This window comes from Hyla sarda, chromosome 1 (assembly GCF_029499605.1).
Source record: "Hyla sarda isolate aHylSar1 chromosome 1, aHylSar1.hap1, whole genome shotgun sequence".
In the NCBI taxonomy this organism is placed as follows: Eukaryota; Metazoa; Chordata; class Amphibia; order Anura; family Hylidae; genus Hyla; species Hyla sarda.
In genome coordinates this window covers 100,315,163-100,341,737 of record NC_079189.1, presented here as the reverse complement: position 1 = coordinate 100,341,737, position 26,575 = coordinate 100,315,163, and the positions used below count along the sequence as shown (strand labels likewise).

General features: G+C 40.9%; 1 protein-coding gene across 2 annotated transcripts in view; it reads right to left on the bottom strand.

The window, feature by feature from the left end:
• TUSC3 (tumor suppressor candidate 3) overlaps positions 1-26,575 on the bottom strand; it is a 419,569-nt gene that overhangs the window by 118,244 nt on the left and 274,750 nt on the right. For both annotated transcript variants that reach the window (XM_056558704.1, XM_056558712.1), the window contains exons 5-6: positions 23,214-23,354; positions 6,338-6,427 (exon numbers count right to left, since the gene is read on the bottom strand). In XM_056558704.1, the coding sequence (XP_056414679.1) occupies positions 6,338-6,427; positions 23,214-23,354 (231 nt within the window). The remainder of the gene's footprint in view (positions 1-6,337; positions 6,428-23,213; positions 23,355-26,575) is intronic.

Sequence of the window (26,575 nt, the reverse complement as noted above, 5' to 3'; positions counted from 1 at the left end):
CCCCATCCCCTCGGATCAGGACGAGCAAGCCATCTGTATAGCTCAGAATCAGTCATTGGGAGAGATAAGTGAATAGAAGTTAGGACATGTCTTATTTGAAGATATTTATAAAATTCTTTATTACTTATTAGAAATTTTGAATGAAGTGTCTCAAAAGGAATACATGCTATCCCATCCCATATATCTGACAGATTGCAAACTCATTGTTAATTCCAGTGTGCGATGAATAGATCCGGTATATGTGCGATTAATACCTCGATTGGAACGGAACCGTAGGGCATTTGGAATAATTTATTAGGTAAAACATATGTAGTCCATACATAAAAGAGGCATCTATGGTAGGATGTAGGGAAACCAATTTAGAATTAAATATTGATGTAGTTATTAGGACATGTGCAATACCGATACTTCTCAGTGCCCGAGTCTCAATAGACACCCAGTGTTTCGATATGTCGAAGATCCAAAGTGATTTAAGCTGGTCTAGGATGACAGCGAACTGTTTTTTTAAGGTGATATTACAATCTGTCTATTGTAGTCTGAAGTGAAATCTAAGGTAAACTAAAGCTTGTATTTTATGTTATCCTGATTACGAAATATGAATGTGTTCTACATTGATGTGTGTCCTTCGGAAGTTAGTACAACTTTCGGTCATTCAAATGTCTTTCCAATTTTAAAGTGGTATTCCCATCTCAACTAATGTAGCTAAACTTGTAGAGCACATCAATGTAAATATTATTGCAAATATATTCATGTAGCACATTTGCCTTCTGATTTTCCTGCTCCTCTCCCCCCCCCCCTTGTTGACAGAGTTGCCTTGGTTACAGATCACTATTCCACTCTAGGGGGGACATGTATCATTATTTGTGTATGGTAGAAGCAGTTTACCCCTTTTCCCGAATTCTAAATTATGGGCAGAAGCACTAAATTTATCAATCAAGCGCAATGAGCTTCATAAATTGCGGGTAAATATAGTAATCTCCTCAATCCACTCTTTGGAAAATAGAATCAATGATTTAGAGCATCTTGCTACGTTAAGTCCAAGATGGTTTATATTTGCGCAAAAAAAACAACTCTTGCGGCAAAATTTTTGGTGTAAAGGAAAAGTACGCAGTTAATAAATCCATGTGTACTATAGATGTCACTCTAAGGTACCCTGATTCAGCCACATCTGGAGGACATGCTCTACCAAAACGTGCGCAAAAAAATGCGCAAAAAAAAGGGCTTGCGCAAAATTTTGTGCAAAAAAATACACACAAAACAGGGGTAAAATCTTTGATACATGTCCCCCTAGGAGTTGTAATCGACCTAGGGGGGCATTTACTAATCTTTTACTATGTAGTCTGGTTTTTACCCTGTTTTTTTCTACTTCATTTTTGACTATGTGCGACAAATTTACTAAATTGCTGCACGGCATTAATAAATTTGGCACACATAGGCAAAAGTGGGAAATTTACTTCATGTAGTAGAAAAAATAGTCTGTTCCTTTTTCCTGCTGTCTGAATAGGTTTGGCTGCTGGTTTCCTTCTGGATCTTTTGTTTTTGAGTTTTTTTTAGCTTTTTCACCACATCTAAATAATTCAATAACTACAGTGGTCCCTCAAGTTACAATATTAATTGGTTCCAGGAAAACCATTGTAAGTTGAAACCATTGTATGTTGAGACCATAACTCTATGGAAACAGGGTAATTGGTTCTAAAGGCACCAAAATGTCATCCAAAAATAGGAAAAAGTGACAAAGAAAAATAAGTAGATAACTGATATAGATAAAGCAAATCCTTACATATAAAAGTAAGAAAGATCTGCTGGGAGCTGTAACTCACTGTCTATGTCAGTGTTTCCCAAGCAGGGAGCCTCCAGCTGTTGCAAAACTATAACTCCCAGCATGCCTGGACAGCCAAAGGCTGTCCGGGCATGCTGGGAGTTGTAGTTTTGCAAAAAATGGGGCCACCCTGCTTGGCAAACACTGGTCTATGTAGAGGACAGGAGCTTCTTCAGGGGTCCTGTACAGTACAGGCAATGTCCAAAACAAGTAATGGAGTTGCCCTCACCTGGTGTCCAAAAGAGCAGCTAACCCTGATACAGGTAAAGTGTACAGAACATGTAATACCAGTCAGTGCATACACTTCAGTAATACAGGGGTTTTACCAGTGAATGCCCATTTTGATTGGTTGGTTCTTCCAGCCATTGACACGTTTTACAGATCTGGACTGTCTGTAGCATTGTATGTTGAGTCTGGTTTCAACTTACGATGGTCCAGAAAAGACCATTGTATGTTGAAACTATTGTATGTTGAGGCCATTGTAAGTTGAGGGATCACTGTAAATTGTAGTCATGGCTCAGAAGTGGTAAACGGCGTTTAGTGTGTGTGTGTGTGTGTGTGTGTTTATTACATTTTTTTAACACAGTTTTTTTCTCCCTAAATGTACTTACACTTTTTTTTTTTTTTGGTTACTTCTTCTACAGATCTGTGTATCCTGTGGACTCCTTCGGATTCGGTGGACTACTTCGATGACCAGCGTTTTTCTTTGCTTGATGTTAATAAAATGGTTAACGAGGGCTTGTGGGGGAGTGTTTTTTGTAATAAATTTTTTTTAAAACCTGTTGTGTTTTATTTTTATTTTACTTTACTAGACAGGCTTAGTAGTGGAAGCTGTCTTATAGACTGAGTCCATTACTAAACCGGGCTTAGCGTTAGCCACAAAAACAGCTAGCGCTAACCCCCAATTATTACCCCGGTACCCAACACCACAGGGGTGCCGGGAAGAGCCGGTACCAACAGGCCCGGAGCGTCAAAAATGGCGCTCCTGGGCCTAGGCGGTAACAGGCTGGCGTTATTTAGGTTGGGGAGGGCCAGTAACAATGGTCCTCGCCCACCCTGGTAACGTCAGGCTCTTACTGTTTGGTTGGTATTTGGTTGAGAATAAAAATAGGGGGACCCTATGCTTTTTTTTAATATATTTAATTATTTATTTAAAAAAAAAAACGCATAGGGTCCCCCCTATTTTCATTCTCAGCCAAATACCAACCAAACAGTAACAGCCTGACGTTCCCAGGGTGGGCGAGGACCATTGTTACTGGCCCTCCCCAGCCTAAATAACGCCAGCCTGTTACCGCCTAGGCCCAGGAGCGCCATTTTTGACGCTCCAGGCCTGTTGGTACCGGCTCTTCCCGGCACCCCTGTGGCGTTGGGTACCGGGGTAATAATAGGGGGTTAGCGCTAGCTGTTTTTGTGGCTAGCGCTAAGCCCAGGTTAGTAATGGACTCTGTCTATAAGACAGCTTCCACTACTAAGCCTGTCTAGTAAAGTAAGAAAAAAACACAACAGGTTTTAAAAAATTTTTATTACAAAAAACACTCCCCCACAAGCCCTCGTTAACCATTTTATTAAAATCAAACAAAGAAAAACGCTGGTCATCGAAGTAGTCCACCGAATCCGAAGGAGTCCACAGGATAAACGGATCTGAAATGAGAAGAAAACAAAAAAAATGGGTTAGTACATTTATTATCACCTGCTCACACATCTCCCGCCCCGCACGACTACAACTGCCAGCATGCCCTTACAGTAAGGACATGCTGGGAGTTGTAGTTGTGTGGTGCAGGAGATGTGTGAGCAGGTGATAATAAATGTGACAAGCTTGTCCCCTGCCCCCAGCTGCAGGACTACAACTCCCAGCATGCCCTTACAGTAAGGTGGGGCGGAGGCCGGGCACAGTGTTTCCCAACCTGGGACTTGTAGTTTTGCAACATCTGGAGGCACCCTGGTTGGGAAACACTGTTTTAGGCCAGTGTTTCCCAACCAGGGTGCCTCCAGATGTTGCAAAACTACAAGCCCCAGCATGCCTGGACAGTCAAAGGCTGTCTAGGCATGCTGGGAGTTGTAGTTTTGCAACATCTGGAGGCAACCTGGCTGGGAAACACTGGCCTAAAACAGTGTTTCCCAACCAGGGTGCCTCCAGATGTTGCAAAACTACAAGTCCCAGCATGCCTGGACAGTCAAAGGCTGTCTAGGCATGCTGGGAGTTGTAGTTTTGCAACATCTGGAGGCAACCTGGCTGGGAAACACTGGCCTAAAACAGTGTTTCCCAACCAGGGTGCCTCCAGATGTTGCAAAACTACAAGTCCCAGCATGCCTGGACAGTCAAAGGCTGTCTAGGCATGCTGGGAGTTGTAGTTTTGCAACATCTGGAGGCAACCTGGCTGGGAAACACTGGCCTAAAACAGTGTTTCCCAACCAGGGTGCCTCCAGATGTTGCAAAACTACAAGCCCCAGCATGCCTGGACAGTCAAAGGCTGTCCAGGCATGCTGGGAGTTGTAGTCTTGCAACAACTGGAGGCACCCTGGTTGGGAAGCCTGCGCAACTTACCGGCTTCCGTAGGATCCAGCGCTGCACGACACTGCCGCGCGACACTGCCGCGCGACAGTGCCGCGCGACGATCTCCGACAGCGATCGTCGCTGGAGCCTCGGAAGGGTAAGTGAACCTCTTCGCCGGTCCCCTTCAGCTGTTTAGTTTTGCAACAGCTGGAGGACTACAGTTTACAGACCACAAACCAGGGGTCTGCAAACTGTGGCCCTCCAGCTGTTGCAAAACTACAACTCCCAGCATGCCTGGACAGCCAATGGCTGTCCAGGCATGCTGGGAGTTGTAGTCTTGCAACATCTGGAGGCACCCTGGTTGGGAAACACTGTTTTAGGCCAGTGTTTCCCAACAAGGGTGCCTCCAGCTGTTGCAAAACTACAACTCCCAGCATGCCCGGACAGCCAATGGCTGTCCAGGCATGCTGGGAGTTGTAGTCTTGCAACATCTGGAGGCACCCTGGTTGGGAAACACTGTTTTAGGCCAGTGTTTCCCAACAAGGGTGCCTCCAGCTGTTGCAAAACTACAACTCCCAGCATGCCCGGACAGCCAATGGCTGTCCAGGCATGCTGGGAGTTGTCTTGCAACATCTGGAGGCACCCTGGTTGGGAAACACTGTTTTAGGCCAGTGTTTCCCAACAAGGGTGCCTCCAGCTGTTGCAAAACTACAACTCCCAGCATGGCCGGACAGCCAATGGCTGTCCAGGCATGCTGGGAGTTGTAGTCTTGCAACATCTGGAGGCACCCTGGTTGGGAAACACTGTTTTAGGCCAGTGTTTCCCAGCAAGGGTGCCTCCAGCTGTTGCAAAACTACAACTCCCAGCATGCCCGGACAGCCAAAGGGTGTCCAGGCATGCTGGGAGTTGTAGTCTTGCAACATTTGGAGGCACCCTGGTTGGGAAGCTTGCGCAACTTACCGGCTTCCGTAGGATCCAGCGCTGCACGACACTGCCGCGCGACACTGCCGCGCGACAGTGCCGCGCGACGATCTCCGTCAGCGATCGTCGCTGGAGCCTCGGAAGGGTAAGTGAACTTCTTCGCCGGTCCCCTTCAGCTGTTTAGTTTTGCAACAGCTGGAGGACTACAGTTTACAGACCACACACCAGTGGTCTGCAAACTGTGGCCCTCCAGCTGTTGCAAAACTACAACACCCAGCATGCCCTGACAGCCAAAGCCTATGGCTCTCAGGGCAGGAGCCCGGGCTGACATTACAGTGCAGCCGCCCGGGCTCCTCATACGGCCTCCCCGCTACCCCCCTTGTCTCCCGTCCGGGCTCCTCATACGGCCTCCCCGCTACCCCCCCCCCCCCCCCCCCCCCTTGTCTCCCGCCCGCGCCGCTCAGCTCCCGCTGCTCCAAGACTACAACTCCCAGCGTGTCCTCACTGTAAGGCCATGCTGGGACTTGTAGTCTTGCAACAGCAGACAGATGGGAGTTGTGTGGCGCTGGCAGGTGAGAGGGGTGGGATGTAAATCACTGTAGTGACTGTAGTGTCCTGGTAGCGCAGTGAGGGTAGCGGGGAGAAAGTATGTCGGAGCCCGGGCGGCAGTAGCTTTTCCTGCTCCATGTTGGAGCTGGAGTAAATTTAGTCAATTTTTACGGCCGTTGCGACAGTTTATTGCGCAACTGCGACTGTCTCAGTTAATAAATTCCTGACCACTGCAAGTCAAAACTGAAAACTTGCGTAAATTAAGCGGGAAAAAAAAATTTGACTTTCTAGCTCTTGCTAGGGAAAGTCGCACAATTTATAGGGTAGGCGCAATTGCGACAATTTTGCGCCAAAAATAGTCAGAAAAAAATGACTAAACCCCTTAGTAAATGCCCCCCCTAGTGTGTATATTTACACACACCAGCCTGACCACTAGCTGTCAAAGTGGGGAGGAAAGGAGCAGGAATTTCAGAAGACAAATTTACTAACTGAAGAGCCATATAAAACTACAAAATGCAACATATACAATTATATAAAGGCAAGAATATACTTACCACTTGACCATTTTGTGGATTTTTATGTGCATATGGGGGCCCACGTATGTGATTCCACATTTGTCCAGATGTCATTGCAAACACTACACACTAAAATAAAATAAAAACATGTCAAATAATGTGATTGACTTTGTTTTATTGTATACTACAGTACAAAAAATGCAACACATTTTATTATATGAAGAAATATATATATATATATATATATATATATATATATATATCCAACAGTGCAAAGTGGGGGAGAGTGAGAGTATAGACAGTGTGACAGTATGGACGGGATGTAATGGTTATAGCAATCACGCTTAGAAGTCATAAGTGTAGATGGTCACTGGTATATGTAAAAAGCAGATAGAGAAAATAGTACCTGTGGAGGACTTAGAACTGCTGTATTAACATTGGTTCCCATTTCTTAATCTGATGACACATCGATAGCAGGTTCTATTTCCTCCATCTGGGAACACTATTCACATTCAGGATAGCTGCTTTTTACATATACCAGTGACCATCTACACTTATGACTTCTAAGCGTGATTGCTTTAACCTCTACATACCGTCTATACTGTCTATACTCTCACTCTTCCCCACTTTGCACTGTTGGCTATATATAACATTTTTTATTATTATTTATTTATGAGTGGTATGTAAAGGAACCACTAGTCCAATTCCAGCATACACCAATAAGGAGTTTGCACCTCTGTTAGGGTGCACAAGTAACCTAGTGCCAGTATATCCTACATACATATTTTAGTATATATAGTAGTAGTTTGGCAGCTATAAATAATTACTGAAAAAATCTTAAGCTTAAAATGTTCTTAGATTGTTTATCTATATTGGCATTATTGTATTGCCATTATTGGCATTTTGTTATTTTCTTTCATACATTGAAGAGGCTGTGCACTTGGGCAATTCATGTAAGACCAAGATCATTTGTCGCTGGTTTGCACCATATACTTTTTCTTCTATCAATCTGCTGTAGTTTGAGAACCTTAAGTCAAGTGTTTAAGTTTTCTACAATGAAACTAGAGAATTATATCTAACCCATTGAAATCAGTGGATTACACAGCATGTATAGATCAGGACCTCCAAATAAAGAGGTACCTGATCTTCTCTTTGTCTAAATGATATAGGTACCAATTAAAGGATTTCTTCTTTTAAAGGAGTTTTCCAGGCAAAATTGATTGATGGTTTATTTTTTTGGAAGCAGTTGGCTCTGTTAGGATGGGTTCACATATGTCCAGCACCCAGCATAGGTGAACTTAGCCTAGATCTGGACGCAACTGATGCCACAACTGATGACAAGTTGTCATCAATTGTATGGCTTCCGGCATCCATTGTTTCTGTGTTCCCCTCTCCGGCGTGTCCAACCATCCGGCGTCAAAATTGAGATGCGGCATGATTGTGAACTGTATCCTTCAATTGAATGGGATCAGTTGTAGCATCAGTTTCCCTCCGATGCACACCCGAGGGAAACTATGCCGGATGCCTGATATTTGTAAACCCAGCCTAAGTGGTATGGTGGCCATGACTAATTATTACAGCTCATCTCCTGTTTACTTTGATGGGAGCTGAACTGCAGAAACCTAGGATAGCCACTATGCAGGAAATCAAATGAACTACTACTAGCCCACTTTACAGCATAGATCCAGCTGTGAAAACCATGCCAACTGATCGGCAAGGGTGCAGGGGTTAGCATCCAGCCAAACGACTACTGAGGTCTAGCCTGTGCAGCACAAGAAGAATCTTTGAGATAAATGTAAATCATTAGTCTATTGTAAACTGGTAAGGGAAGAGATGTAAAGAGGGGCAACACTGTAGAGAGCCTTGTGGGTAATACATTTAAAATGTATTCTGTGTGGGCAACCGGTTACCAACAGTGACTCTCATGGAGAGAGGCATCATTGTAACAAGACAGAAAGAAGAGACTGGCTCAGATTAAATGTCAATCTGTCACCTAAAACGAGTCAGTAGGAGCATCAGTCTATATGATAATTTAGCTGGTTAAGCAAAGCCATATGGATGCTTCAATGATACCTTAAAAACTAAAGTGCAATGTTCCCTTTCAGCTACTAAATTAACATACCCAAACATTAAAAAAAATGTTTTTCCTACAAACTACATTGTCTTACTGTAAATAAGACTATGTATTATTTTTAAATTGTTTTTAATGTAGTTCACATTATATACACCTTTCATATACATATAGGCTTTCAATATATATTTTACTTCTTAGTTAACCTTCTTTCAATAGTCAGTCATGTAACCAAACAGTCTAGTCTAAGATGCCAATATTGGTAACAAGAGTCCAGCAGAACATTGAATGTTATGTGTAACACAGTGACAGCACAGGCACATGGGCTGTGTCCATGGAGTTATCCGTGGAATCCTAGCTGGGATTAACAACAATGCCCATATTAAAGGGATCCTGTCATCATTTTCATGCTGACTAAACAACGAGTCATTGAAGCATCCGCAGGTGCTTCTGTCTGCCTCACAGGGCTGGATTAATAGATTTTTATATACTCAAACTGGGAGAGATATATCAGTCATGTCCAGCAGGGCAGGAAAAAGCAAGCGGGATAACCCAGATGATTCAGCATTAAGGTGATTATAAAATAACGTGAATAATGTTTAGTAGAAAAAAAAAGGCTCCCCCCCAAAAAAAAAATTACATTAAATACATTTAAAATTTAAAATGTATTACAAATATTTTACTATAAAATGCCACCAATAAAAACTATAACTGACCCTAAAAAACTAAACAAAAAGCAATGCACTTTCATAAAGCTATGGGGCTCACCAAATGCTGCTACTCAAAAATAAATGCTTTCCAAAAAGTTTTTTTCAGTGTAAAATACTAAAACATTAAAATCGATATTATATATTTGCCTATGCATATTTGTAGTAGTAGACTAAACAAAGTGGTTGTTCTTTTATCTTCGGATCCCCTTTGTACCACCTGCCTTGCACTCATCTCAGAAAGATGATATAAAGAAGATCCCAGCACAAATGTTAGCATTTTTCATCTCAGGTCATAATACAGGACTTGTTTTGGCACACAGACCTTCATCAGCTGCTGAAACATTCCTGTATTTTGACCTGAGATGAATAAACACTAACTTCATTACATCTATCTTGGTAAGTGCTGGGATCTTCATTATATCATTGCATTGAATTTGATGCCACCACATGCACCACTGCCATTGTAGAGTGCTGACACTGATCTACCATCACAGAAGTATAGTTTCTGATGTAGGAGGAGAGGATGGGGTTAATGCAATGTCCAATAGCTGCACAATATTGCCATTACTTCCAAGACAAGTACAGGATAGAAGTGACGTGCTAAGGAGCAGAAATGGTCATACCCTCCCTGCCTCGGACAACCGCTTCAAAACTTTATTTAAAGTACAGTGCAAATCACATCAGCAAATTTTCCCCCACCCTTAAAAAAGGGAATTCAAGTTATTAAGTTATCTATAACCCTAAATGGTGCCAAGAAAAACTTCAAGTCATCCTACACAAACCCAACTCTCTACAGCTAAGTTGACAGAAGAATAAAGATGTTGTGACTCTTACAATTTAGCAATGAGAAATCAGGAAAAAAGATCAGTCCTGGAGGCCCAAAATATGCCAGGCATTAAGGGGGTTAATATTTCCACTGCCAAATAGATATTAAACAATACATAAGACACATTTCTCTCAGCTATATTACCCTGCTCCAGTTTAGTGCACTGTGTTTAAGCTTACAAGCTATTCAAAGGATACTAAATCATATGACAAGCATTGCGGGTGTCGTAATGTTCCATACCTCACAGCAAAGAGGTCATCTAGTCATCTGAATTCCTAATTCAATTTAGCACATTTTCAAACAGTACAACCTACCAGTGTCACATTTAATCTCTCTCTGACTATAAATGAAGGCAATGCAATTATTTCTGAACGCAAATTCAAGCAAAACAGCCACTTTTCATAATTTTAGTTGACTAATAAAATGCATGAAATAATTTGGGAATTGACTTCATAATGTGGTGCACAAATATATTTTATTCCTCTCATTGCCTCAAGGAGACTATCCTTGTAAGGGGATGCATTATATACAGTATGTGTCAGCAGAAGAAAAAAAGATTGCAGAAAGAATAAGAATCATCAAGCGGTTCAGTGCAGGGATGTTAGGAAAGGAAATGTATACAGAAGATGGATAGACACAGCTATAGGACCATCCACTGCCATTTAGTCTACATTGTCCAGTCAAAAGCAATCAGATATTCAGATAACTATTATCAGAGCCTCTAAAACTTGATCCTCCAGGTGGTGGGGTTTATTAGGCGGTATACAACTTCCAAGGGATGAACAAAGGTTTATTACCCACAATGATATGTGACATGTTTCACAGTCATGTGACCACTTCCTCAGGCATCTGTTGAAGACTTGTGCTCAGTATAAAATATTTTACATTTATATCATTTTATAGTCATGGGTGCCCTCCGGGGTCAAGTCCTGGGAAAAAAAAGTGTGGGAACTCACCCTAGATTTTCACTTAAAGGGGTACTAGACATCTTATACCCTATCCAAAAGGATAGGGGATAAGATGTCAGATCCCGGGGGTCCCGCCGCTGGGGACCCCCACGTTCTCCCTGCGTCTCCTGGCGTTTGTTTAGAGCGTTGGGTGCAGCGCCAGAGGCTCATGACGTCACGGTTACAGCACCTCAATAAAAGTCTATGGACTCCTGCTAATGGGAACTGCGTTCCTGCTGTGGTAAAAGGGCAGGAACTCCGTTCCCATTAGTTCCTGCAGGATTTGAGCCCTGGGTGCCTTGCTTTTAATGTGTTTTAAGCTTTCTTAAGGATTTGCAAGGATTTGACTATTTGACTATTTGGCTAACTATCTGTACTTTATTTAAAAGAGGTCTAAGGAGGATGTGAAGGGGTGTGAGGCTTATTCATGCCCATTTAGACTCATACTCAATATATATATATATATATATATATATATATATATACAGTATATATATATATATATATATATATATACAGTATATATATATATATATATATATATATATATATATATATATATATATATATATTGTAGGCAGACAGCAGGTAAAGTGGTGGAACGTAGATACGTGCCAAGTACGTTGCTAGTAAACTTCCAGGGTTGTCAAGGAGGCTGATCCAGCAGTATGCTTCGGTATTTCCATGCAGCAAAGTTGCAGCAAATAAAATGCAATATATGTATATGTCCCACCGAAGTTCCGGGGTTCGGTGGGAAAAAAGAGCATTTTTAGTCAGTAACAGCAGGTTACTGACCTGTGCCTAGTTAGGATAGCTGCTAGGCTCTTTTTCTGGAATGGCTGTAGCGTGGGTGGGAGGCTATTCCTCAGTCCTGTCTGGGCTTTAATGGAGCTGTGAGGCCTTTAACCCCTTAAGGACTCAGGGTTTTTCCGTTTTTGCACTTTCGTTTTTTCCTCCTTACCTTTTAAAAATCATAACCCTTTCAATTTTCCACCTAAAAATCCATATTATGGCTTATTTTTTGCGTCGCCAATTCTACTTTGCAGTGACATTAGTCATTTTACCCAAAAATGCACGGCGAAATGGAAATAAAAATCATTGTGCGACAAAATCGAGAAAAAAAAAACGCCATTTTGTAACTTTTGGGGGCTTCCGTTTCTACGCAGTGCATATTTCGGTAAAAATTACACCTTATCATTATTCTGTAGGTCCATAAGGTTAAAATGATACCCTACTTATATAGGTTTCATTTTGTCGCACTTCTGGAAAAAATCATAACTACATGCAGGAAAATTTATACGTTTAAAAATGTCATCTTCTGACCCCTATAACTTTTTTATTTTTCCACGTACGGGGCAGTATGAGGACTCATTTTTTGCGCAGTGATCTGAAGTTTTTATCGGTATGATTTTTGTTTTGATCGGACTTTTTGATAACTTTTTATTCATTTTTTAATATTATAAAAAGTGACCAAAATACGCTTTTTTGGACTTTGGAATTTTTTTGCGCGTACGCCATTGACCGTGCGGTTTAATTAATTATATATTTTCATAGTTCGGACATTTACGCATGCGGCGATACCACATATGTTTATTTATTTATTTTTTTTACACCGTTTTATTTTTTTTATGGGAAAAGGGGGGTGATTCAAACTTTTATTAGGGAAGGGGTTAAATGACCTTTATTAACACTTTTTTTAAACTTTTTTTTTGCAGTGTTATAGGTCCCATAGGGACCTATAACACTGCACACACTGATCTCTCATCCTGATCACAGGCGTGTATTAACACGCCTGTGATCAGCATTATCGGCGCTTGACTGCTCCTGCCTGGATCTCAGGCACGGAGCAGTCATTCGTCGATCGGACACCGAGGAGGCAGGTAAGAGCCCTCCCGGTGTCCGATCAGCTGTTCGGGACGCCGCGATTTCACCGCGGCGGTCCCGAACAGCCCGACTGAGCAGCCGGGATACTTTCAGTTTCACTTTAGAAGCGGCGGTCAGCTTTGACCGCCGCTTCTAAAGGGTTAATACCGCACATCGCCGCGATCGGCAATGTGTGGTATTAGCCGCGGGTCCCGGCCGTTGATTAGCGCCGGGACCGACGCGATATGATGCGGGATCACGGCGCGATCCCGCTTCATATCGCGGGAGCCGGCGCAGGACGTAAATATACGTCCTGCGTTGTTAAGGGGTTAAAGCTGCTGCTCCTAGACCTCAGGCGAGGAGAGTGTGAACCTGAGGAGTTTGTTTGCTATGTTTTCCACATTGTGCTACAGGCTGGAGAAAGCACCAAGCTGCCCTGGGAAACAGGAAGGAGATAGACTGGCATGTCTGAACCAGGACTAATCACCACTACATGGTTGTGTAAGGACTTTGAGATGAAATCACGTCTTGTTTTGTTCTGAGTTTAAAGGCTGTTGAAAAGCATTCTGCGGAACTGGTATGTTACTGCTTTTTTTTTTCAATAAACCCTTTTTATTTTGCACCAACATTCCGCTTGCTTGCCTACCATTTGTGCAGCTAATTCTCACATTTATATGTACTTATTTATTTCTATTCATATCTCTGTATCTCTCTCTACTTTTTTCTCTCTATTTTTAAATTTTTTTAGGTAGTACTACTACTCTCAGTATGGGACAGACTGTCCCATGATGGGAGTAGTAGTACCTATACTAATAAACATATCGCCCGATGCGATCAACCATAACATAGCAGAGATGCGGAGTGGCTCTATACAGCGCTCGCATCTTTTCACTATACTTCGGCCGGCCAGTAATGTGAATAGAACATCACTCATTCATATTTTACGCCCAGAGTGGGGATTGGAGAGATGGTTGCAGCCAATCATCGCTTTCAGAGGGAAATATGAATGAGTGATGTTCTATTCATATCACTGGCCAGCTAGAGTACAGAGCAGAGATGCGGAGAGCAGAAGAAGGCCGCCCCATCTCTGCAATACAAAGGACGATCGCATTGAGTGTCAGGAGTGACACTTGCTGTGATCTGCCCTTAACTGCAGGTACTACTACTCCGAACATGGAGTCTATCTGCATAAATAGACAGATCGCAGCGAGTGTTACTTCTGACACCTGTTGCGATCTGTCTATTAATGCAGGTAGTACAGCTCCCAGCATGGAGCAGAGTGTGCTCCATGTTGGGAGCAGTAGTACCTACAGGATAGGAAAGATCACAGCGGATGTCACTCTGTGATCCTCCTGTATAATGAATACATGCGGGCGGCCGGCCGGTCGCTCTTCTATGGTCCCCTGCACTGGTGTTTATACACCTATTCATATTTCCCACAGAGAGTTGTGATTGGCTGGAACCATCTGGCAAATGACAGCTCTCTGCGGTAAATATGAATAGGTGTATATATACGGCAGTGCAGGAGACCATAGAAGAGCGGCCCGGACGCATTTATAAATTATACAGAAGGATCGCAACGGACCCGGGGCGATCTGTCAATTAGTACAGGTACTATTACTCCCATCATGGAACAGTGTGTTCCATACTGGGAGTAGTAGTACTACCTAAAAAAAAATTAAAAGATTAAAAAGTGAATAACACACACACTACATTTTTATAATTGTCGGCTAAATTTTTAGTGCCCTGCCTGCACACATAAATTGATCTCTGTTTAAAAATTTATAAAAATGTAGTCATAAAAAAGATACATTTCGTTAAATACTATTTTTTTCCATCACTATTGTATCTTTTTTATTATTATTATTTTTTATAGTAATATTAATAAATAGCACAATACCCAGGTAGTTCCATGTACAAGAAGTGGTAAAAATTGTATGTAAAAAAATATACAAAAATATGAGTATATACTATATTAAACCTGGTACTGTGGAGGGCTTCATATATGAACTCCTGAAAGGTTAGAAACACTGGCCCCCAGGACGAAGGATATCGCCGAAACGTACGTTGGGGTGGCGTCACTCCTGCTGCACTCTTGCACTTTATTGATCTTTGTTTGAGGTTGGTACTGTATTTTATGCACCTTGAGACTTTTCCCTTTGAGACTTGTCCCTTTATTAATATGTACAGTTTACCTGTTTCCTCCTTTGTTAGACCACCTATGATGTTTATATGTGCCGGCAGTAGTGACGCCATTATTTTTGTCCTATTTCCCCCCTGTGTCAGCTTTTCCCCTTTTGTCTGCTTTTAACCTATTCTAATAAAAAATAAAATTTTTACCTCATTTTGAAATGACTACATTTTCTTAGCGTTTTTTTTTTATTTAATTTTTTTTAATGGTACCCGACAAAATGTTATTAAAAAAAGGTATCTCCATCACTTTTTTGGATCGCTAAAGTCCAAAAAAGAATAAAAACTGCCTGCAAAAGTGCCAAAGTTAAAACCCACATGGTGGGAGAAAAATGCCACGATTTCAGGGAACAAAACACCATAGGCTTAACATGCTGCACTTTTTCAAAATCACCAAGGAGCTGAAAAAGAGTGAAAAAACGCCAAAAGGATTGAAAAAAACGCCAAACTGAAAAACGCAAAGTGGAAAAAGAATTTTGCATTTTTTCATTGATTTACAGCTAACATCTGGCCAAAAAAAAATAAAAATAAAATAGTGGAATTCCAGCCTTTGCACTTTCATTCTATTGTGATTAACTAGCTCTCGGTGAAGATTTCACTTTTGTTTTGGCTCTTTTCGATTCAGTTTTTCTCTTTAAAACCATAATATATTTCCTGAAAGTTATTACTGTGTAGGATTCAGTAACTTACCTTGTTTTATGAACTTTAAAATTGACTTGTTTTAAAAAACAATAAAATAAGAGCTTAAATCACTTTGGGTATATTCTCTTGCATTTGAATAAATAGCTTCCGTGCTTTTATACAGTACATCAATTCCAGTTTCCTACCTTTCAAGAGCTTTGCTCTGAGAGTTTATCGCACCTTTCTAATGAAATGCAATTTCATGCAGGGATTGAAGATCTTGTTAATTTTGTTGACATTTGTATAGATTACATTTGTAGTAAATAAACAAACACGAATATGCTTTACCATACGCTCAGTAACTCATGGCAGAAGGCAGACTGGAGGAGAAATTCAGATGCTTTTTTAAAAGAGCTGAATACTAAAAGCCTTTGATCCTTATGCTTCCCAAGCAGCAATAGGAACTATTAGGTCCATTAAATAAAGGATGATACATTTTTATGGGTTATCATATAGCATGATAATCTATAATAGATACCTAATGAAAAGGTATGAACTCTTAAAATACTCTAGATGAGAATTCAATAGGCAGCTATCACAACTTCCAAAAGTTGTTTATAGAAATTAGGACTATAATCCCATACTTCAAATTCCAGCGTGGAACAGGTTGTCCCTATTAGTGAGCAGGTTTACTGTAAAATAAATGATAAGAATGTAGAAATTGAACATGTGTGAAAACAAACCATAAAAAAATAAGCCCTCAGGCAATTAGCATTTACATAGTATGGTTCAACATAGACAAACACCCATCAGGTTGAATTAAAGGGGAGGGTTACATTTTAATACTTTGTTTTTCCTTATTGATTAAGAACCAAAAATCTCATCAAGCATGAGACAATCTTTCCTAATCTTAAAGGGGTACTCCGCCCCTAGACATCTTATCCCCTATCCAAAGAATAGGGGATAAGATGTCTGATTGCAGGGTTCCTGCTGCTGGGAACCCCCATAATCTCTCCTGCAGCACCCCCTATTATCTTCTGCATAGAGCGAAGTTCACTTTGTGTCTGATGAAACAGGGGCAGGAGTATCATGACATGACGACCCCGCCTCCTTGTGACACCATGACCCGCCCCCTCAATACAAGTCTATGGGAGTGGGCATGATGGCCACCATGCCCCCTCCCACAGACTTGCATTGAGGGGCGGGGTGTGACGTCATGAGGGGCAGGGTCGTGATGTCACGATACTCCAGCCCTGTATCGCCCGTCATCAGGCACATAGCAAACTTCGCTCCATGCAGCAGACCACAGGGGGTGCTGCAGTAGAGATCGCGGGGGGTTCCCAGCAGCGTGACCCCCCGTTATTGGACATCTCATACCCTATCCTTTGATAGGGGATAATAGGTCTAGGCATGGAGTACCCCTTTAAGAAGTGATTGGACTGGAAGAGTTCTGTAACATACAGGTATTGAGCAATGATTCTAAAACAGGCATTACTTCTTAGTATGGCACTCAATTAGGACCATAACTGCCATGAGACAAGATGACTATCTCACCTCAGCCAGCAGATTGCTAAGTCCTAAAGGAGCAGCATGTTCTATGGTCTGGCCATAAATGATAATTTCTGGTACCTTCTGCTAAATACCATCCGCCCTTCTCATCCTAGCTACATTGACCTATTAACTGGCAGATGATGACTGCATGCATATGTGGATTGCAAGGTACTGAGGACTGGGAACTATGGGGGAGATTTATCAAAACCTGTTCAGAGGAAAAGTTGCTGAGATGTCCATAGCAACCAATCATATTGCTTCTTTCATTTTAGAAAAGGCCTCTGAAAAATAAAAAAAACAAGCTGATTGGTTGCTTTGGGCAACTCAGCAACCATTCCTCTGGACAGGTTTTGATAAATCTCCCCCTATGATACCAAGGTATACAGTCCGCCTTTATGGTACTAGAACTTTAAGTGTCTGATCGCTAGAACTTTAAGTGTCTGTACAGGGCCCGGCTTGGCCCCTGCTCTGCTCTGCTAATGCAAGTTTCCTTCCCAGCATGTCAGTTAGTTGAGAGATGCCCCTTCCATTTAGCTATATGGGAGAGGAGGAGACCGATGAATGCTGTCTCTCCACCTATATAGAGATGAATGGAGGGGGCGTGTTTCCACCAGCTGATGTGCTGGGTGCAAATTTCCTACAGCAGAGCCAGGGCCGAGCTGGGGCCCTGCACAGATGATCGAGGGGTGTCCAAGGGTTCGCCCCCCTCACAATCAGGCACTAATTCTCTATACTGCGTATAGGGGATAAGCTTTGTTTCACTGGACTTCTTTAATCGATATGTTCGGGGTATAACCATATGCAAGCATTTTGCTGAAGTGAGGCTGGGTTCATTTATGTCCGGTATCAGGCATAGGTGAACTCAGTCTAAATCTCAACGCAACTGATGCCGCAACTGATGACAACGTGCATCAGTTGTCATCATTTGCATGGCATCCGGCCTCCATTGTTTCTGGCACCGAAAAACGGGAATGCAGGAATCTGCATTCCCCTGTCTGCTGCTGTCTAGCATGTCCAACCATCTGGCATCAAAATTGTGACACTGGATGATTGTGAACTGTCCCTTCAAAATGAATGGGATCAGTTCTAGCATTAGTTTCCCTCTATTGGATGCCGGAGGGAAACTATGCCGGACGCCTGATATATGTGAACCCAGCCTTACTCTTTTGATACTGTGGTAAATGAGCCTGATGTTAATGTTGTATCTGAATATAAACACAAATGTTATCATACCTTTAAATATGAGTTCTATTTAACAGTGTACATTTTATGGATTGTCTGCTACTGTATGTTGGAACTTCCCACTATGAATAACATGTCCTCTGTGAGTGATGCACTAAGCCCTTCTTTACCCAGTCATGTCCTGCAGCGCTGTCCTGCATTTTTTTCCAGGAGGTGGTGGAATGTGAGCTCACTGATTTATCATTGACTAAAAAACGTATTCATTTTAATCTCACACTTTGGGAATTTAGTAATCTTGATGATTCAGTCATTTGGCAGGCTGATAAAGGGGGCAGTGGTACTTTTGGACAAGGGTCTACACAGAAATTTTAAAACTTTTTTGACTGATTGATATACATTGTGGTAAAAATCAATTCTCTGAATGAGAGTCTTTCTACCTGGGTAGATAAGTTACTCCAGTCAGTAATTTCCCAGATACCTAGTTTTGTCCAGAATACCAAAAACTTGCTTTCAGCATTTCAAAAGGTTAAATTAAAAGTGAGAAATCTCTATGGATAATGGCTGATGTCACCTCACTCTATTTGGTGATTCCCTACAATCAGACATTGGAGGTTTTGAGGTGGTTCCTGACTGCATTCTTGACCTACTCCAGTGATCTGCAGGAATTTCCCATTTTTGGCTACTAATTATTTATAGACTCATACTTGTTTTTTATGTTTGACAGCCTGTTTTTGCGGCAGACCATGGGACCATCCATGGGAGCTTGCCCCCCCCCCCCCTTGCTAGCTAACATCTTAATGTGTTTCTGTGAAAAATAATATCTCTTTCTTCCCCCAGAATTCTTCCAAAGTTGATCTTTTATAATATGGCATGTATATTGACTACCTGCTGTTAATTTGGATGTTAAGTATGCAGTCATGTGCATAGTTTTTCTGGTATCTTAATGATAACTCATGCAACCTGGCATTCACCGTATCTCCTTTTCTTAAGCAGGTGTAATTTTTTTTACCTTACCTCTTCTGGTAATTTTTACCCTGAATATGGGCTTGCAGAAATGGTACTACTTCTGAAGATTTCAATCAGAAGTCAACAGAAAATGGCAACACCATTCAGTGTCTTTTTCTTGGACATATGCAAAACAATACATAGGTATATGTAAATTATGACGGCAGACCCCCAATATAAGTTGGCTTTGAGAAGAAGGTATAAATGTGGGACCAAAAAGTATCTACTTTGGGGCAAATTGTTTCACCATTTTTGTATTTATTTTTTTTAAATTTAATTTCAAGCCATAAGCAGTTTCCACCTGGTCTTGGTACACATAAGTGTGATCACAGCCAATACGTTTCTTATATGGTCATGTCCCCTACAAATTTTTTCACTTTTTGGTTACTGGTCAGACATATCAAACACTATATCAACTGTAATACTACATACTATTATATATTTGATGTCTTACAGTATTTGTTAACTTCAATATGTAGGTTGTAAAACATTTTTGAGACATGCCTCATTTCAACTCTCACAACGTTCGCTGTGTCCCACCATTGTGATGATAAACATGCAGGTTTCTCCATACATAGGTAATATGAATATGTGTGAACTTTTATGTATACTAGATTTATAGGGACAGAATGTTGATCCAGGGATTTATTCTGATGCCATATTTGGAGTCGGGAAGGAATTTTTACCTCTAGTATGAGGGTTTTTTGCCTTCCTCTGGATCAACTCAGTGGGGACTCATTAGGGTTATAGGTTGAACTTAATGAACTCTGGTCTTTTTTCAACCTCATGAACTATGTTACTATGTTACTAACTTATCTATACGTGGAGATAATTTCTGACAGAAATTGTTGCGTTTTAAAGGTATATTGGATTATGAAGTTGGCCCCACACATACAGCAGGGTCTGAGCAAGATGCACTGTTACAAACGTTCTTCCTGTCGTTTAGCTACCATTTTTCCCCTCTTTTTCCTTTACCTAATGTATGCAGTATATTGTAATACAGAAAATTATTAATATTAGCTTTTTCAGTTCAGCTATGACGAGTAACATATTTATTGCTATTATATTATATAATGTTGCTATATTGCTATAATGTGCACAGCAAGTCTATTATTAAAATTACATGCATCTACATTATGTTTCAGCATAAATGCACATGATCATGCACTTCTATGCACTTTTGCGCAGTAGCTTATGTCATTTTAGCATCACATTTATTTCCATCTATAGATGTAAGCATACATTATCATAATTTTGCAAAATGTTATGCTGTTTATTGTTATCTTGTTTTCATGTATGTCACATTTTACCTAGGAATAGTTGCTAAGCCTTTTAACCAATTCGTGGATACACATTTAATATATGCAGGCATGTTTTGTATAATATTTTTTATATTTATTCACAAATCAGTATGTAAAGGGTTAACTCATGCTTCCATCGGTCTATACCTGACCATGTGACCATGTGACCCTTATATAAGCTAGGTTCCGAACACTTTCTTTTTGGCTGATTAAGGGTGGTAATCCACCTAAAACGTGTTACATCTTTCTTGACATTGTCTTTTATCTGATTTTACCAAAATAAAGTCTTGGCATTCAACATTATGAATGTAGATGTATATTGTGGAAGGTAAGATCAAGGATCAGACTTGATACACTTAGATTAGCAATAAAATATGCATAAATCTAATATGACGCTATGTCTATATATAATACTGCATATCTAGATATCCATTTATCACATGCCCAAAAGCTGCAAAAAGTGAAATGAATCAACCATAAAGAGCAGTACATATAGCTACTCTGCAGAAGGTGTTTTAGAAATTGACATGTTTTTGACTGAGAAAATCATGACTTGATTTATTACTATGCTTAGATTGAAATGTAACATTATACACTGTATAAATATAAGTGAAACTACTATTAAATGGGTCAGGGGTGCAGATACACATAAACCATGCATGCAAGCCTATTTAAATGGCACTTGGCATTTTCATTAGCAAAATTAGCCAAAAAGAGAACTCTTCACACAGATTAAGTGTAAAACCACTTAAATATAACCACTTATATTGATGCTACAATATAGTAAAATAGAGAATTGTACTGCATCTCCTTTAAAATGCAGCGGATGAGCTGAAATAGAAGTAGTCTTTTCCATGAGGCAATGACTGATGGTACCAATTTTTCGGTAATGCTAGCACAAATGTGCACCCTTTTTCCTAATAAGTGCTCAGTGCCTTCTCCCTTTCATCTGATAGTGAGTATGCATTGCTGGATCTCCAGAACTGACAGTGTTATAAACAATATGTCAGAGAACTTGACAGTGGACACATCACTGTGCAAAGATAATGGAGATGTTACCTTGGAGCCTTTCAGTTGTAGATGTTTTTTTGGCTCAGAAAGAAGTTTGCATCTCGCTGAGTGAAATGAGTTGAAACACACGACCCCGAACTAATGTCTAACATGCAGACTGAATATGTGCAAGGACTTTAGGCCTTGAAAGTTTACATAAGCAAACTTTGCACTGTATATGTTTTTTGCAGAATAGTATGTATTCATATGTGGCATAAATTGCTATAGACTATTGGGGAGATTTATCATAACCTGTCCAGAGGAAAAGTTGCTGAGTTGCCCATAGCAACCAGTCAGATCGCTTCTTTCATTTTTCAGAGGCCTTTTCAAAAATGAAAGAAGTGATCTGATTGGTTGCTATGGGGAACTGGGCAACTTTTTCTCTGGACAGGTTTTGATAAATCTCTCCCTATGAGTCTATAAAATCATTAGACCACAGAGTACTTACGTAAAAAGTAACCCACAGTCCACATCTACTTGATTCTGTATTTGCTATGGCATACCCCCTTTCCCCTTTTCTTCCCCAGTGGACTTATTTTTTTGCTATATGAACTTTAGATATAATAATACTCTTTATCTTTTTTTTCTCTCTGAAAAACTTTGCTTCATATTATACTCTTAGCACTATATATGTGCTATTATGTTTTTGCTATTCTAGGTAAAATGTATTCAACACTACCTCCTGTGTCATATATTTAGTAATAAAGGGGGAGATTAATCAAAACTTGTGCAGAGGAAAAGTTGTCTAGTTGCCCATAGCAACCAATCAGATTGCTTCTTTCATTTTTGAAAAGACCAAACAATCTGATTGGTTTCTATGGGCAACTGGTCAAACATTCCTCTGCACACGTCTTTATGACTTTGCAGTCTCTCTGTGTCTTTCTGTTTGCTTCTGCTCTCTGAACTTGTTTCACCTCCCAGTTCCCTCCTTACCCCACCCCTCTCCATAGACTTGTATAAGTAGCATGAAACCTGCTCTCTGTTAGCTGCTTGTCGATGAACATTTAACTCTAGCTGTCTAGGACTAAGGGAATGGCAGTAAATGTTTACCTAGACATTTTTACAATTTACAGTAAAATGTTAGATGCTACTGACTGTGTGGGTTTGTGAGTAAAACTGCAGTAATGTCTGCAAAATTGTGCATCCAATTAAATTCTACTTGAAAACCCCAAATTGTGGATGGTTTCAACTGAATGTTGGTGCTACAGGGTGTGGTTCTGACCATATATTCAATGTTTTGAGGAATCTAATTCAAAATTAATGGTGTCCTTAAAATGTACTGGCTCCAATAACAGGGCAGGCCATTGCCATTCTTAATTTTAAGCTTCTTATTGTATTTCTGTATATCAGAATCTGGTAGAATCCAAGGGACTTACTTTTTGTCAATTCTCCTCAAATCAGTTGTGATTTCTAAATTAATTTGACTATAGACATCTTAGATCGGAAGAAAATAATTTATGTGGGTTCTGTCTTTACATACAATTTTCTATTTTCAACATTCAGTAGATGGTGCATAAACAACAACAACAACAAAGCAACACATAAGCCTAAGTTAACAGAGGTAACTAATAGAATTAAATGTGAAAAAAAATACTTACAAGAGCTGCCATAGCCCAGCCAGTCTTATTGTAGATGAATTCCAAATTATTTCTTCTCAGGTAAAGCAAACCACCAACAAGAGACACCAGCAAAGCCAAAGCTATTGTTCCAGAGTAGTTAGGTGGCCTAAAAACACGAATCTAGAATAACAGGGAGAAAGCACAAATATGTAAGATCTCTGATAACTGTAAGTTTATAATAAATCTTCCAACACTACTGTATTTTGTGTACATCTGAATGGGTAGAATTTACATGTAACATTTAGTTATTGACTTACTATTTATTTACTTAGAGATCAAGCAAGGAAGAGGGATGGAAAATTTAACACAATGGCCCTCATTTACTAACATGATTCTGACTCTTTTTGTAGTGATTTGAGCCTAAATTCTGTCACACGAAATGTGCGCCAGAATGTGCGACAAAAAAAACCCGACAGAATCTGAATAACTCAGAGTAAAAAAAAAAAAAAAGCATACAAAATGGGCGTTGTTTTTGGGAAAAGGGGCATGTTCCCTACATTTGAGCCAAAATCACTTGTCTTTTCCTAAAACCACTCTGAAATTCATGTGAATTATCTGGGAAGAAAACCCGACACTTTAAAGCATGTATAAAGTTTCAGAAAGCGGAGTAAATTCTCTGGCTGTTTGCTCCTTTGCCTGCCTCGTCTTTTTCAAGCAATTCTTACTTGTAATTTTTTTTTTTAGCTTTATTAACAAATTTTTTATGAGTCTTTTCAACACTTTTTTCCCCTATCGTTTCAGTAATGATGGTGATAAAAAAAAAAAAAAAAAAAAAAAAAAAAAATATATATATATATATATATATATATATATATATATATATACATCTATCTATATGTGTCTCCCTCCTTCCTCAGGTCCGAGTTACAGTGTGTGGATACAGTACTTTATATATACCATATTTATCGGGTTATACCACGCACTGGCCTATAACACGCACCCTCATTTTACCAAGGATATTTGGGTAAAAAAAGTTTTTTACCCAAATATCCTTGGTAAAATGAGGGTGCGTGTGTGTGCATGTGTATACCCCGATACACTGTTTCTGACCCCACAGAAGCCCCAGGAAAGGCAGGAGGAGAGAGGCCGTCACTGCCTCTTCTCTCCCCCTGCCTTTCCTGGGGTCTAGAGCCCTGCTGCTGCCGCTTCTCTCCCCCTGGCTATCGGCACCGCTGCCCCATTGCCTCCCCCATCCCCAGTTTTATGTTTCAGGGGTCAGGGTCGGGTCCGCGCTGCTTCTGGCTCCGGTCCGCGCTGCTTCTGGCTCCTGTGTGGCATCTATGCGTCATTGCTATGCACTGCGTTACGCAATGATGAGTGACATCTTGTCACTCGTCATTGCGCCTAGCAGCGCATAGCAACGATGCATAGATGCCACACCAGAGCCAGAAGCACCGCGGGCCAGAGCCAGGAGCAGCGCGGACCCGACCCTGGCAACAGGTAATCATAAAACCGGGGATGGGGGAGGCAATGGGGCAGCGGCGCCGATAGCCAGGGGGAGAGAAGCGGCGGCAGCAGGGCTCTAGACTCCAGGAAAGGCAGGGGGAGAGAAGCGGGCAGCGACGGCCTCTCTCCCCCTGCCTTTCCTGGGGGCTTCTGCGAGGTTAGAAAAAATGGGGGGGGGATGGGGGAGGTAATGGGGTAGCGGTGTTGGCAGTCTTTGGATCCCAGGATAGGCAGGGGCAGAGAAGCCGGCAGCGGTCTCTGGACCTGCAAAAGCCGCTGCAGTTCATTGATTTAAAGTGCCCGCTTTAAATCATTGAACTGCAGCGGCTTATCAGCGTATAACACGCAGATAGACTTTAGGCTAAAAAATTTTGCCTAAAAAATGTGTGTTATACGCCGATAAATACGGTACATATTTCCATGAATACATGAACCCATTAACCCATCGAAGTTTGCCGGGTCTGAATGCCATTGGAGGCTGAGTATGATGTCAGCCTCCAGGGTCTATTGGTGGTGTATAGGAATGAATGGGCTAGATCTATAACATTGTGATTTTTTTGCCCATTGAAATTAATGGGTCCATTGTTGTCTATGGAGATCTTGTGGCAAAAGGGGTAGAAAGCTAAACAGCAGGGTCCTGGTAGTAATGTGGCGGGGAGACCCTGGTGAGGGTTCAGTTCCTGGGTTGATATACAGTGTTGGGATTATACTTTAATTAGGATAGACATATATGGGTCAATTAATAGTTAAGAAAGTGTTTGAACCATGGGAACTAGGTCAACTGGATACCATAAATGGGCAACTAGGTTAATTGAAACAGGAGGTAATGTGTGGTATCCAATTGGCCTAGTTCCCACGGTTCAAAAAATAATGTCTATCCTAATTAAAGTATAATCCCAACACTGTATATCAACTTGGAAATTGAACAAACACCAGGGTCTCCCATCCACAATACTACCAGGACCCTGCTGTTTAGCTTCTGTTTAGCTTTCTACCCCATTTTCCGCAAGATCGCCATAGACCACAATGGGCCCATTGATTTCAATGGGCCAAAAATCACAATGTTATAGATCTAGCCCATTCATTCCTACACACCACCAATAGACCCTGGTGGCTGACTTCATACTCAGCCTCCAATGGCATTTAGAGCTGGCAAACTTCTAATGTTTAATGGGTTAATGTATTCATAGAAATTTGTATATATAAAGTACTGTATCCACATACTGTAACTCAGACCTGAGGAAGGATGGAGCCCCTCAGAATTGTGTAGTCCTACCATGTATTGCCACTTTTTATGATTTTCAATAAAAAGCAATTACGAATCTATACCCGACTCCTGTGTCACCATGCTGGTGTAGCGCATCAGTGCCGAAGTTGGATATTCACTGGAAGGTCAAGGAAACCCCTGCTGGGATTCCCACCTCCTACATATCTACTTCTGTAGAAGAAACCCTGCGACAGAAATAAACCTGCCTGCGACATAATTTACAGTGCAACAGAAAACCCTGCGACAGAAATTTCCGTGCGACAGAACCATGCAACAGAAAATTCCATGCGACAGAATTTTTCCCTGCGACTAAAAATATCGGGAAAAGTGCAACAGATTAGTAAATACCAAGTGAAAAAAAGGTTGAAAACACAAAAAAGAAACACAAACCAACACTCCACTCTTAGTAAATAAGGGTCAATATCTATTATCAGTCCTATTGGTTCTGAGAAAAAAAGTTATTTAGAAATTCAGATAAATCTCCTCACTATTTTCTCCTCACTACACAGGTTTTACAGTAATTTTACCAACGAAAGATTAAAATCTGTTGAGATTTTTCCTGCTGTTAAGCAGTTCATTCTAAAGACTAAGACTAGAATACAGCTGCTTGAAAAGGGTTAGTGTGCTA